Genomic DNA, 12,212 nt, shown 5'->3' with positions numbered 1-12,212 from the left:
CTATATAAACTGGGGATAACGACAGGCGCCGGCCCCCTTTTTGGCGCTGCTCATATCTGATGCAAAACTTAGCCAACCCTAGGCCTCATTCACGCAATGTAATTTCACCATGGATTTGGACATGGATTCCACAGCAATATTTGCCTAATTTTAGCATTTTATTAAATATGAAAACCTGCTTAGTTCCTACATTGCGGGTTCTGAAATTCGTATTCCTGAAAAGAATAGACAAGGCAGTTTTTGACGCAGAAAGTTCGTCAGGCTGACACACATGGGCTTGCTCCATTGATGGAGGCTAAATCCTTGGGCACATTTTGATGCGGAACTCTGAGGCTCTGTGGTTTTTACTGTAATACCCATGTGAAAAAGACTTGTCGCTTCTCCAGACAGGTCTATTCTAGGGAGTACTTGTCTTTATGGGAGGACAATTCCATAGAACCCCATAGAAATGCATGAATAAGTTGACAACTGAGAGTTACTGTTTTGGGGGCAGGCTCTTAGGACACCAACTTTTGAATGGTAACGCCCAGTTGGCAATTATTCATAAATATTCAAGAGGAATAATAGAGGAATGCCACAATGCCAAGTTATGAGAAAAGATACTACAGTATTATTTCAGGAGGAATACAAGTATTTACTAAATTAGACCTGTCAGGAGAGAGCAGGTCCTCTGAATCCCTGTGTAATAGAATAAAAACTCGGAAGAGTATGTGGCCTTTTGCACCAAACACTGAGCAGTTTATTCCGTAGTGTATTGCATATTGTGCATCGCGGTATCTACTGAATAGTTCCATTTCGGTTGGCAAATTTTTATTTTAATTTGCAGTGTTCACATATATAAAAAAAAATTATACAACCCAATGGTGCCATTTTGACTATATTTAGGATCCACCTGATATTAAAGTAAACGCTTATTATGTGGCTTAATGCGTTTTGTCACAAAATTGCATTTTGTGAATGCTGCCTCAGAACAAATGGGTCCTTCTGATTCGGCTATCCAGTGCCATAAAATTGGAAACAAAGTTGAGCCAGATTGGTGATTGAGCTTTATTATTTACGTAACTAGTACAAACTTTCCACAGATGTTCTACAGTTACATTATAGGGGATGAATACATATTTTGGTGGATATGAGTTTGCAGGTTAATATTTCTCATTTTGGAGAGAACACTGCAAGGGAAGCCTTACTTATATAAGCCATGCAATGCTCCCTGGGGGGAAAAAACATGCAAATGAACTGAGGAATAATCCTCCACAGTAACACTTCTTGGAACAGTAGCTACCCTTTGAGTCAATATCTGAACTTTTAACAAGCCACAGCTGTATGTACATGGCTATTCTGGTTTTGCTTACATTCCTAGTCATGTTGCAAGGCCTGTGAAAAGGTTGGCTGTTGACTCATAGAGGAGCTAGAATTCCAAGAAGTGGTGCTGTGGAGGATTATAACAATTTCTCAACACGTCTTCTTGCAATGCATTGTTTTCTGTTTGTTTTTCCTCTTTTTGGGGGGTGGGAGGTTTTTTATTTTGTTTAGGCAAATTGTAAAAAGTTCATTTTTGATTTTCACATTTTAACCAGCAGGTCCTACAACAGCAGTCCTTTTCACTATCTTGATCCGTTTAGTCTGGGCCGGCTATGGGACACACTATGGATCAGCCCTCGGTTCTATTCTGCACTGCCTCCTTCAGTTCAGCCATTTGCATATTGGTGTCGGCTTCGATAGCATCAAGCCAGCACGTTCTTTGGCTAGTTTGACTAATTTTCAGGAGTCCCTTTGAGTCATGCAGACAACTTGACATTTGTAACACGATAATCTCTTAACTGGAGAGTAAAATATCCTTTAAATATCCACTATTGCCTAATGTTGCACTCTCCGGGAAATGACCGTTACTTCTCTTCAATACCGTCCTTTTTTAATATAATTAACAAAAAAAAAACGAAGCAGACTCTCTCATTGGTGTCAAGGCAGGATGAATTGGCCGGAGGAAGCATGTTTATAGACTGTGTGAAGAACTTTGTCTTTGTGTGGGAATGTTGGTGACACTGTTGTGGTTTGCTTGAATGAACTGCAATGACGCGACTAATAAGGTACCCCGCTGAGAACCACAGTGGGGCTTATTCAGACCTCCCACCTCAGCCATTCAGCTCTAGTTCAGTGTGGCTAATTTTTCCCATTCCTTCAATTCTTTGTGCCTCCTTACAAACAGTAAAGTCAACTTTCACACCGATTGCCTGATAAGTGCTTTAGGAAATAATCGTGTAAACAGTATGTTACCTTCTGACCTGCAGCTGATACCTTCGTCTGGGACAAAACCCTCAAGGCTATTGCATTAGGCATGGCTATTAGAGGAATAATACAGATGATCCTCCTTACAAAGTACCCTGAGAAATGGTTTAGCTAAATCAGTGTGCCCCTTGTCACATTGAGTTATGCTCAGCCGCCTCCCACTTTAAATTGCTTGCATTTGTCTGAGGGGCTTTTTTTCAGCCGCATGCATATCTGGAGAAAGTATTGCTGTCATCCCTTCTAGAAGCATGTTATTGTCCGAGGTTTGTTCTGCCTTACTGAAATAAAGCTGTGTGGTTGCTGAATTGTAGCTGGGGAAACTTCCAGGAAAATGAAAATAAACTTTTTCTTAAATAATTTTAATTTTGTTAATTGTGGGGTTTTTATCTTTTAATGTCTCAGTAAATGTTTATGATATAATTGATTTTTGAAGGCAATTTTTTTTATTTAGTTAGGTTACTTTCTTTTAACTAATGCAATACTACTAGAGATGAGTGAGCACACTCGGATAAAGCAGTTACTGGAACGAACATCGCTCTTCTCGAGTAACTGCTTACTGGTCCGAGCAGGCTCGGCGGGGGGTATCTCTCTCTCTCTCTGTCTCTCTCTCTGTCTCTCTGTCTGTCTGTCTCTCTGTCTGTCTGTGTCTCTCTCTCTGTCTGTCTGTGTCTGTCTCTCGCTCTCTCTCTGTGTCTCTCTCTCTCTCTCTCTCTGTCTCTCTCTCTCTGTCTCTCTCTCTCTCTCTGTCTGTCTGTCTCTCTCTCTCTCTCTCTCTCTCTCTCTCTCTCTCTCTCTCTCTCTCTGTGCTCGCTCAACTCTAAATACTAACTTTTAGTTTCTCAAACCGAATATAATAACTTATAGAGAACAATGTTGTACGCTTAACAGTTTCAGCTAAAGTTTAATATATGCAATTTTTGTCATGTGGAAAAAAAAATTGTTTGGCGCTTTATCTGGCATCTACTATATGGATAGTTGGTTTACTCCAGTTAATAGAACTCTGGTGCAGCTTCAATGTACCTTGTTAGCAGGGTCTTAATTCTAACGGCTTGTTCACATTAGCATTGTGGTTTCTGTTTTACTGCTCCATTATGGGAGCAGAAAAATGGAATCCAGGGAGCGAAACTGCGCTGAACAGACCCCGTTGGGGTCAGTCCTCCTGAAGCTTCATTCATAACAGGGATTTCCAAGAAGGGAAGGGGGAAGGGACTTGTTGCTTGCATAGCGCCAACTTTTTCCACAGGTAATTTATTACCCCTCAACAAGCTGGGTACTCATTTTAATGACCTTGGAAGGATGGAAGACTGAGTCACCCTTGAGCCGGTTACCTGAACCATGCGGAGATTAAACCCGCAGACTTCAGGTCATGAGTGAGAGCTTAGGACTGCATTCTGCTGCCTTAACACTCTGTGCCACATGAGTCCAAGACTGAAAGACCAACTCCTCTGGATTGGGTCATCAACAGCTGATAGTCGGGGATCAGCTGTTTGTTGACACCACTGTGTTAGTGTATGGTACCAGAAGGGGTAAAGTTTCTCCTTAGGAAGAGTGCCTAGGTGTGAGGAAATTTATAAAGCCACACATACTCCTCTGGGAAATGTATGCAAATGAGGAGATGGAACAATGCCTCTGCAGCGCCACCTATTAGAAGGCGGCATTCCTGGAAGTCAATGTCTGACATTTTAACAAGCCTTCATAACAATGACTGAGAATATAAGAAATCCAGAGAGAATTATTTTACATTGCATGCTATGGGCGGACCTTGCTGCGGAAACCGTCGCAAAAATCCTCACGTGTGCATTGGGGCTTATAAGGCCATTCATGCTCCCCTAGATGCTCATGTATAAACAGACACAGCCGCCCTCAATATCCATGTAAACCAGAATTGTTTTAATATGATTGGTCAGCAGCAGTTCGCTTACTTCTACTTGCTTGTTCGGAATTTATTTTTATTTGAAACAAAAAAGAACTAAAGTAAGTGAACCGGGCCAAAAGGACCGATACATTACAGAGATTGTACATCTGACTGTTAACCAAAGTGGAGCTTTACTTTAAATCTACTTGCAAAAGTGCTGCCATTTATTTCCTGCTAAATCCTTACATTTAAGGATGCTCCGTTTTATTGAAATTGTCCCTTTGAACATCCTCCCGGTTCTGGAGAGCCATTAGAAAATTTGCCTTTTTGAGCGCTCTCGGTGATGTATTGTGATATTTTTATATACAGATAACATTGTTACTAGTTAACCTCCTGCTCACCCTTTGTAGAATGAATCATGCTTTCTTGCTGCGTATTGTTATGATGTATCCCTTGTAACATTTACCAATGGATGCCCTCACAGGAACAACTTATGACTTCTTCATGTGATAACATTTATAAAATCCTTAGCTGCAGTCATAAAGCTGCAAAATAGGGAAAGCCATTTTAATCTATCATGACTTTATGTATTTATTTTGGTTATAACAAGTCTATCGTTCCTGCTCCGAGTCTTAACATTTCGGCTGTCGCTTGATCTTGATTCCACAGCTCTCCAAATGAGGAGCCCTTAATGGTAAATGTGGAGCATTAGCTGTGGCTATTTCACCCTTTATTGACAAGAAGGGCGTAGAGTTGATTTTGAAAATATTGAATTGTGGGGGTGTAGTTATAGGGAGTGGGGAAGTAGCAGTTGCACCTGAACCCAGACTCCAATACTATAAATGGCACATACCCTGTTTCCCTGAAAATAAGACATAGCATGATTTTCCAGAATTTTTGAGGATGCAAAAGGATTTTTCAGGCTTTTTGAGGATGCTTGAAATATAAGCCCTATTTCAAAATTAAGCCCTGCTAACAGTTAATTAAAAAAGTCAATTTAAATAGTGTCCAGGCAGCTATATATGTAAAAAAAAGTTAAACCTTTTTGAACAAAAATTAATATAAGACACTGTCTTATTTTCGGGGAAACATGGTAGGTGATGGGCCCTACAACTGATTTTTGCATTGAGGGCCCAGAAGCTGCAAAAATCTAGGTCTGCAGAAATTGTTGATCTGAAGGAAGTTAACTGGTAAAATATAATTTGGTCTTTCGACTACGTGACAAGGCCATTTTACTGCAATATATGTCACTTTTTACAACCCTTGACCAGGATTAGAATACACGACTGCTTCTTTCTAGAAACGGCTCCACTCCTTCACTGTGTCTGATTTGCATTGACTTGAACAGCGATGAGCTGCGATACCAGGCACAGCCTGTGGATAAGAGGGAGGAGCTGTTGCTGGGAGAAAAAATGTTTTTTTCTAACCTCATGTGGCTCCCTTGATTATTGTATACCAGAGAGTGGCTCAATTTTCATATATCCACACACTTCTGTCCAAAACGTTTTAATTCAGTTTGTGCTTCTATGCTTTCGACACGTCTGTGTCCTCACCATGAACACTGTGGTTAAAGCGGTCACTTCGTAATTGAACATACGGGCGTGATAAAAATTTATGATGTGTCTGAGAAGCTAATTCAAAAAGTAACAACCAACATGGCTGCACTTCCTGTGGTTATTTTGGAAGTAATGGCTGCTACAACTAAACGGAAGAAAATTATTAAAAAAAAAAAAAAAGTTTGGGTGGAAATCCTCTCTAAGAACAAAAGGGAAGCTAAATGTACATAGAGCTCAGATTTTTACATAGTATGTAAGGCCAAAAAAAAACATGTCCACCCAGTTCCGCTTATTACCCCCCAATGTTGATCCAGAGGAAGGCAAAAAAAAAAAAAGAGGTAGAAGCCAATTTTCCCCATTTAAGGGAAAAATATTCCTTCCTGACTCCAACTTTTTCCACTTTTTTTTCATGAAGATTTATTATGGCCCTCATCCTCTACTGAAGAGCATTTCCCACTATACTCAACTAGCAATCCGTAGCTGGAATGCTCAGGGCTGCCTCTCTGTGCCTTCAGGGCAAAGTATGATCTTCATAACTGAGGTGAAACTTATCATTTTTATGAAATCTCTAAATGTGTAAAAGTAATGTAATTGAGCTTTAATTAACTGATTTCTTTTTGTTTCTGGCCAGGGCTTTTTTTTTTTTTTGTTTGACTCCATCATTTCTGACTTGTGATATCCATTTAGTTAACAAGCCGTAAGTAGCAGTTCTTTGGCAAGAAGTGTCAATTTAAAAAAAATGACTTTGGGGAAAAATTAGCTGCACATACCTTCCTTGAAAAATCAATTTATTTAAAAAGCAATCCGTCACGCCTTTCTGCCACTTCACCAACATTCATTATTTTTATGTTAGCTGTAAATGACCTTGAGCAATGCCAAAAACCGAAATGAATTACTGAAATTGGCAAAGGCCAAAATGTCTTTGTTTAAAGTTAATGTGTTATGAATTGTGGTATGAACCTAACAGGAATGGTTAGAACTTCTGGGGAGAAATACACTGATGTTCAGTGACCGGTATTGACACCCGCTTGAAGTCTATATGACATTGATTCTAGTTAAAACTTGAGATATATTTCAGTAAAGCTCTACTTCGTCATCTTGTAGTATATCAACTTTTGAAATAATTCCTTATCCCGTTTTCTATTGTTTTCGACTATCCTGATCTACTGTCATAATTGCACGTGGGTGCTTGATACATATGCATATGCCACTTAGGAGAGGGGTGACATTATAGAGGATGAGGTCACACCGTGGCCCAAAAGGTCTCCCTTACCCTCCTGTACTGTGAATGAATCATTATAGTTGGGGGCTCCCTTAGCCGTTTTGCATTTGGCCAGGCAGTTTAGGTTGCCTCCTATGTGAGCACCATGCTATGAATTATAACTGCCTCACACATTGTAGTATATTTCAGACAATATTCGATGTGACTGACCCTGTTTCACTCTTCAGTATTACAGATCATCGGTTTGAGAAAGTTCCCTACTTTGTCTTTGGAGATTTTAATTTTCGACTGGATTTAAAATCGGTGGTAGAGGTAAGCCTTACACAATTTATTGTATTTGGGGGTTTTTGCCCACTGAAACTCATGACCAAAAAATGAAAATGATACCTTCCTGCTCCTGATCTTCCATCCATTGGGTTTCCCCCCTCCATGCCCTAAAGGCTTGTATAAAGAATTTGTCAAATCTGATGAAAATTTCCATTAAAATCATCACGGCCTTTGAAGAGATTCCATTTAGATCAATAATGTTTTATTGCTGTTTATTGGTGGATATCGGGGCATGTTGGGAGTTTTTAGTGATACAGCAGCTGTAAAGCCATAGGTTGGAGATGACTACTTTAAAGGTGAGCTGAGGCTTTGACAAACCCCATTCAGTTACAGCAGTAGACGGGCATGCTACGGACTTTCACATCCACGTTATGCTGTATGTGTTGCGGAAATTCCATGGATTTTCACCAGTTTCACAAGTTTGATCTTACCCTTGGTGATTCTCTTCTTTTCTATGTAAGAAATAACATAGTAGCATAATGTGTAAGGCCAAAAAAAAGACACACGTCAGTCCAGTTCAGCTTATCCTCCTCAATAGGAAGGCAAAAAACCCAATGAGGTAGAAGCTAATTTTTCCCATTTGAGAGGAAAAAAGATAATTTCTGACTCCACTCTGGCATTCGGATTAATCCCCGGATCTGAAGTAATCGGTAACTATAACACGTATTATTGTATATTTCTTTACTTTTAGCCTATAACATCCTGTTCCTTTCTCCATCACTGCAATTTCTCCTGGTTTGGTGGTTTGAAGTTTTTGTTTTCTGGTCTGGCGAGGCACAGTCGCACACAGAAACCTAGTTGTGGAAGCATTTCCTAAAACTACACCTATGGAAAGTGTGCTTTTCTTGGTCACCCTATTAAATTTTTTGTTTTTGAGCCACTAAGACAAAATGTAGAGAAGTTGCAGGGATTAAAATAAAAAAATATCTAACAGACACTAAAAAGCATATTTAAAAAAATTCAAAATAAGGGGAATGAAGATTTTTTTTTTCCCCCCTTTTTTATTTTGTGTCGTTTTTGTTTTTTCTATTGCCAAAAGGTGCAGATGAGATGATACAGGAATATGCCAAATATGACTAGGATAGCAGCTCAATTTATGTGTATGGCTCAAGATGCGGTAACAGCTTTTTCATCCAAGCAACTAGATCAGTAACTGCTTCATTAAGCCAAGTTGTCTTTTAGTGAAGCTTTTCCACACTTTATTTTAATTCATTAGTCTAATCAGTAAGGTTTGTAGGTTTTTGTCTTCTCTCCCCCCCCCCCCCCCCTATTGTCTTCAGTTTTTGAGTCCAACTTTCCAAACTGCTATATTAGGCCAGTTTTCACCAACTATGTATAGTACAATGTTAGTAAATGGGGTTTTAACAAACCCTATTCACTAACAATGGGAAAAATTTCAATGTGGATTCAAGTCATGTTGCAGATTTTCAACTCCTACTTTATTTGTTGTAGAAAATTTACTGTGGATTTCATTGTAGCTCAATGGAAACCAAATTCACAACAAAGTCATGTGCAGATTTTATTGTGGATTTTGGTGGTTTTTTATGTGGAAATATAGCGGCTATTTATGAGGGAGTAGCCAAAAAAACCAGGAATCTTCTGCTGGGCGGGTTGTTACTAGTACAGGCTTCTGTTACTAGGTGAAGGTCTGCGGAACCCCTCTGAACTGGTTTGGCAGCCAACATTGTTGGAGAGGGTTGCGTTCAGCCCCAGTGATTTTTTTTTCCTTTTTTTTTTTTTTTGTGAATTTTGTAAATGCTGATTTTATAGTATCAACATTCAAAAGGGTCTATACACTTCTGCATGGCCATAATAATGCACTTTGTAATGTACATTGTGCATTAATTATGAGCCATACAGAAGTTATAAAAAGTTTTATACTTACCTGCTCCGTTGCTGGCGTCCTCGTCTCCATGGTGCCGACTAATTTTCGCCCTCCGATGGCCAAATTAGCCGCGCTTGCGCAGTCCGGGTCTTCTTCTTTTCTGAATGGGGCTCCGTGTAGCTCCGTGTAGCTCCGCCCCGTCACGTGCCGATTCCAGCCAATCAGGAGGCTGGAATCGGCAATGGACCGCACAGAAGCCCTGCGGTCCATGGAGACAGAGGATCCCGGCGGCCATCTTCAGCAGGTGAGTATGAAGACGCCGGACCGCCGGGATTCAGGTAAGCGCTGTGCGGGTTGTTTTTTTAACCCCTGCATCGGGGTTGTCTCGCGCCGAACGGGGGGGGGGGGGGGGGGTTTAAAAAAAAAAACCCCGTTTCGGCGCGGGACAACCCCTTTAATGTTTCCTTTTCCACTGTTCAAAGCACTCGTAAAAAAAGTTCACAGAGTGAGGCAAGGGTTTCATGCCGTTTTTCAGCAAAAATTGCTTAATACTCAGCACAGTGCGTAGTCATGATGAAAGAACCGATCACCTGTGTGCCCACACAGCGCTGAGTGTTAAGCAATTCTTGACATAAAATGGCATGACCGCCTTGCCTCACCCTCTTTCTTCATCTGATTTCGCTCCATAAGGCTGGATTCAGACAAACGTATATCGGCTGGGTTTTCACGCCCAGCCAATATACGTCGGCTCTCTCTGCGGGGGGGGGGGGGGGGGGGGGGGAGGAGGCTGGAAGAGCCAGGAGCAGTGCTCTGAGCTCCTGCCCCCTCTCTGCCTCCTCTCCGCTAATTCTTGGAATTTAGCCCTGCCCCTGTCCCGCCTCCTTTCATTGCAAATAGTGCAGAGGGGGTGGAGAGGTGGCAGAAAGGGGGGCGGGAACTCAGTTGCTGCTCCTGGCTCTTCCATCACCCCACCCCCCCCCCTCCCGCAGATGAGGACACCGATATGCGGTCATCTGAATCCACTCTGAGGCTGTTTTCACAATTGCTTTGAGCAGTGGGAAAGGAAACAACATTTCTCAGCTGCAAAAAACTGAACAACTTGTTGAAAAAAAAAAAATCAACCGCAACCTTCCCCAACAACGTCGGCTGCCGTACCGCCGCAGAAGGGTTCCGCAGACATTCACCTAACAGAAGCCTGGACTAGTAACACCCTGCACCCCAGAAGAAGATTCCAATTTCTTTTGGGTACCCCCTTGTATAGAACGAGTTATAATTTGCTTTGTATAACTTGATTGTTCATTGTCCATGCCAAATATGCAAAATATCTATATATTTGCATAAATAAGATAACTAATGTGCGAATGTTGAAAGTGTACCGATCTCTGGTATTTCTATGGGAAAAGGGGGATTTTGTTCACTTTAAATATCTTTTTATTGATTGGTTTCGTTCTATTTTCTCTTGAATGGTGGGGGAAAAAAACAAGCGACTCATTGACTGCATAGAAGCTCAGGCAGATAAACAGGACTTCATTGCTGTGTTACCCTGCACACCTAATCAATTGCTGGGTCCTTTACACCTCTGTAATTGGTGTCTACCCTGCAGCAGTGAAGATAGTGCACCGCTAGCCGAGCGTCATTATTCTCCTAATCGCCGCTGCAACAGCTGTGTTTGCTCTTCTGGTTCATACTTTTGTACCTTGCTTCTGGCCATTTTGGACAATGCTGGCGTGTAAGTCATTAGCTTACTGTAAATCATCCATCATTGTCGTCCAAGACATCGTTTAGTCCTTGAAAGGAAGAATCGCCTTTTTAGCTTGCAGATCTCTCAGCCATGACTTTTACAGTGTTTCATTGTCAGGAAGAAATGTGGGTGTTCTAGTTGTTGGGATTTCACTTGAGTCGTGTTACTTTTGAATTGTACAAGTGACAAGCATTCTTTGCAGCTGAAACGCCACCAACACATTCTAATGACATGTTTTGGTAACGCTATACTAAAATCTTTCTGTCTAACAAGATCTTAATCGTTTTGGAGAGCCCAGTTATTGTGCAACTCACACCAAAAAGTGCTTGGTTGAGAGATGTTGGCAAAAGAGAACAAACAATTAATTTCAATTTAAGGTCAACGGTGTGCCAGTATAATGCCTGGACATGTTGGGTCCTCCAGAGAAAGACCTACAGATATATCAGAATTTAACATGATTTTTAATATGTACAATGGGGTTTGTTGTGTTAAGATAATAATCACCTTTAGGCTGGATTCAGACGAACGTATATCGGCTCGGTTTTCATGCCCAGCCGATATACGTCGTCTCTCTCTGCAGGGGGGGAGCCTGGAAGAGCCAGGAGCAGTGCTCTGAGCTCCCGCCCCCTCTCTGCCTCCTCTCCGCCCCTCTGCACTATTTGCAATAGGGAGAGGTGAGACGGGGCAGGGCTGATTCTCGGAACTTAGCCCCACCCTCTCTCCTTTCATTGCAAATAGTGCAGAGGGGTGGAGAGGAGGCAGAGAGGGGGCGGGAGCTCAGTTCCTGCTCCTGGCTCTTCCATCCTCCCCCCTCTGCAGATGAGGACACCGTATATCTGCTCGGCGTGAAAACCGAGCAGATATACGGTCGTCTGAATCCAGCCTTATATAGCGCATGCATATATTCGGCAGCACTTTACATCACTTGATATTGGGTTCTGTCCCAATCGGGGCTCACTATCTATATTTACCTATTTGTTTTTGGGGTGTGGAAGGAAACCGGAGTACCTGGAGGAAACGTGCAAAAACCCAGGGAGAACATACAAACTCCATGCAGATGTTGTCCTTAGTGGAACTTGAACCTAACACCTCATTACTGCAAGGTGACAATGCTAACCACTGAGCCACTATGCAAGAACCATAGTGTTCTATTTTCTTAAAGGGGTTGTTCTTCAGTTGATTTATCACCTATTCATAGGATAAGTAATAAGTCTAATCGGTTGGCGTCTCGTCCTAATAACGGGGGGTTGGGGGGGAGGTACCTCTTCTCATCACTGCGGACTTGCTGCACCCATCTACAGTGAGATCATTTTTACTGGAACAGCAGTTGCACATGCACAGCGCTGCTTCATTCATTTCAGTGGGGCTGATGGCAATAGCAGAACGCAGGCATATCTCCA

At 41.7% G+C, this 12,212-nt stretch overlaps 1 protein-coding gene across 4 annotated transcripts in view; it reads left to right on the top strand.

Annotated features, from left to right (window-relative positions):
- The window catches only part of INPP5A (inositol polyphosphate-5-phosphatase A), a 401,166-nt gene that overhangs the window by 286,634 nt on the left and 102,320 nt on the right, over positions 1-12,212 (top strand). For all 4 annotated transcript variants that reach the window (XM_066601181.1, XM_066601184.1, XM_066601183.1 and 1 more), the window contains exon 9: positions 7,147-7,231. In XM_066601181.1, the coding sequence (XP_066457278.1) occupies positions 7,147-7,231 (85 nt within the window). The remainder of the gene's footprint in view (positions 1-7,146; positions 7,232-12,212) is intronic.

This window comes from Eleutherodactylus coqui, chromosome 4 (genome assembly GCF_035609145.1).
Source record: "Eleutherodactylus coqui strain aEleCoq1 chromosome 4, aEleCoq1.hap1, whole genome shotgun sequence".
NCBI classification, from domain to species: Eukaryota; Metazoa; Chordata; class Amphibia; order Anura; family Eleutherodactylidae; genus Eleutherodactylus; species Eleutherodactylus coqui.
This window is presented reverse-complemented; position numbering and strand designations above follow the sequence as displayed.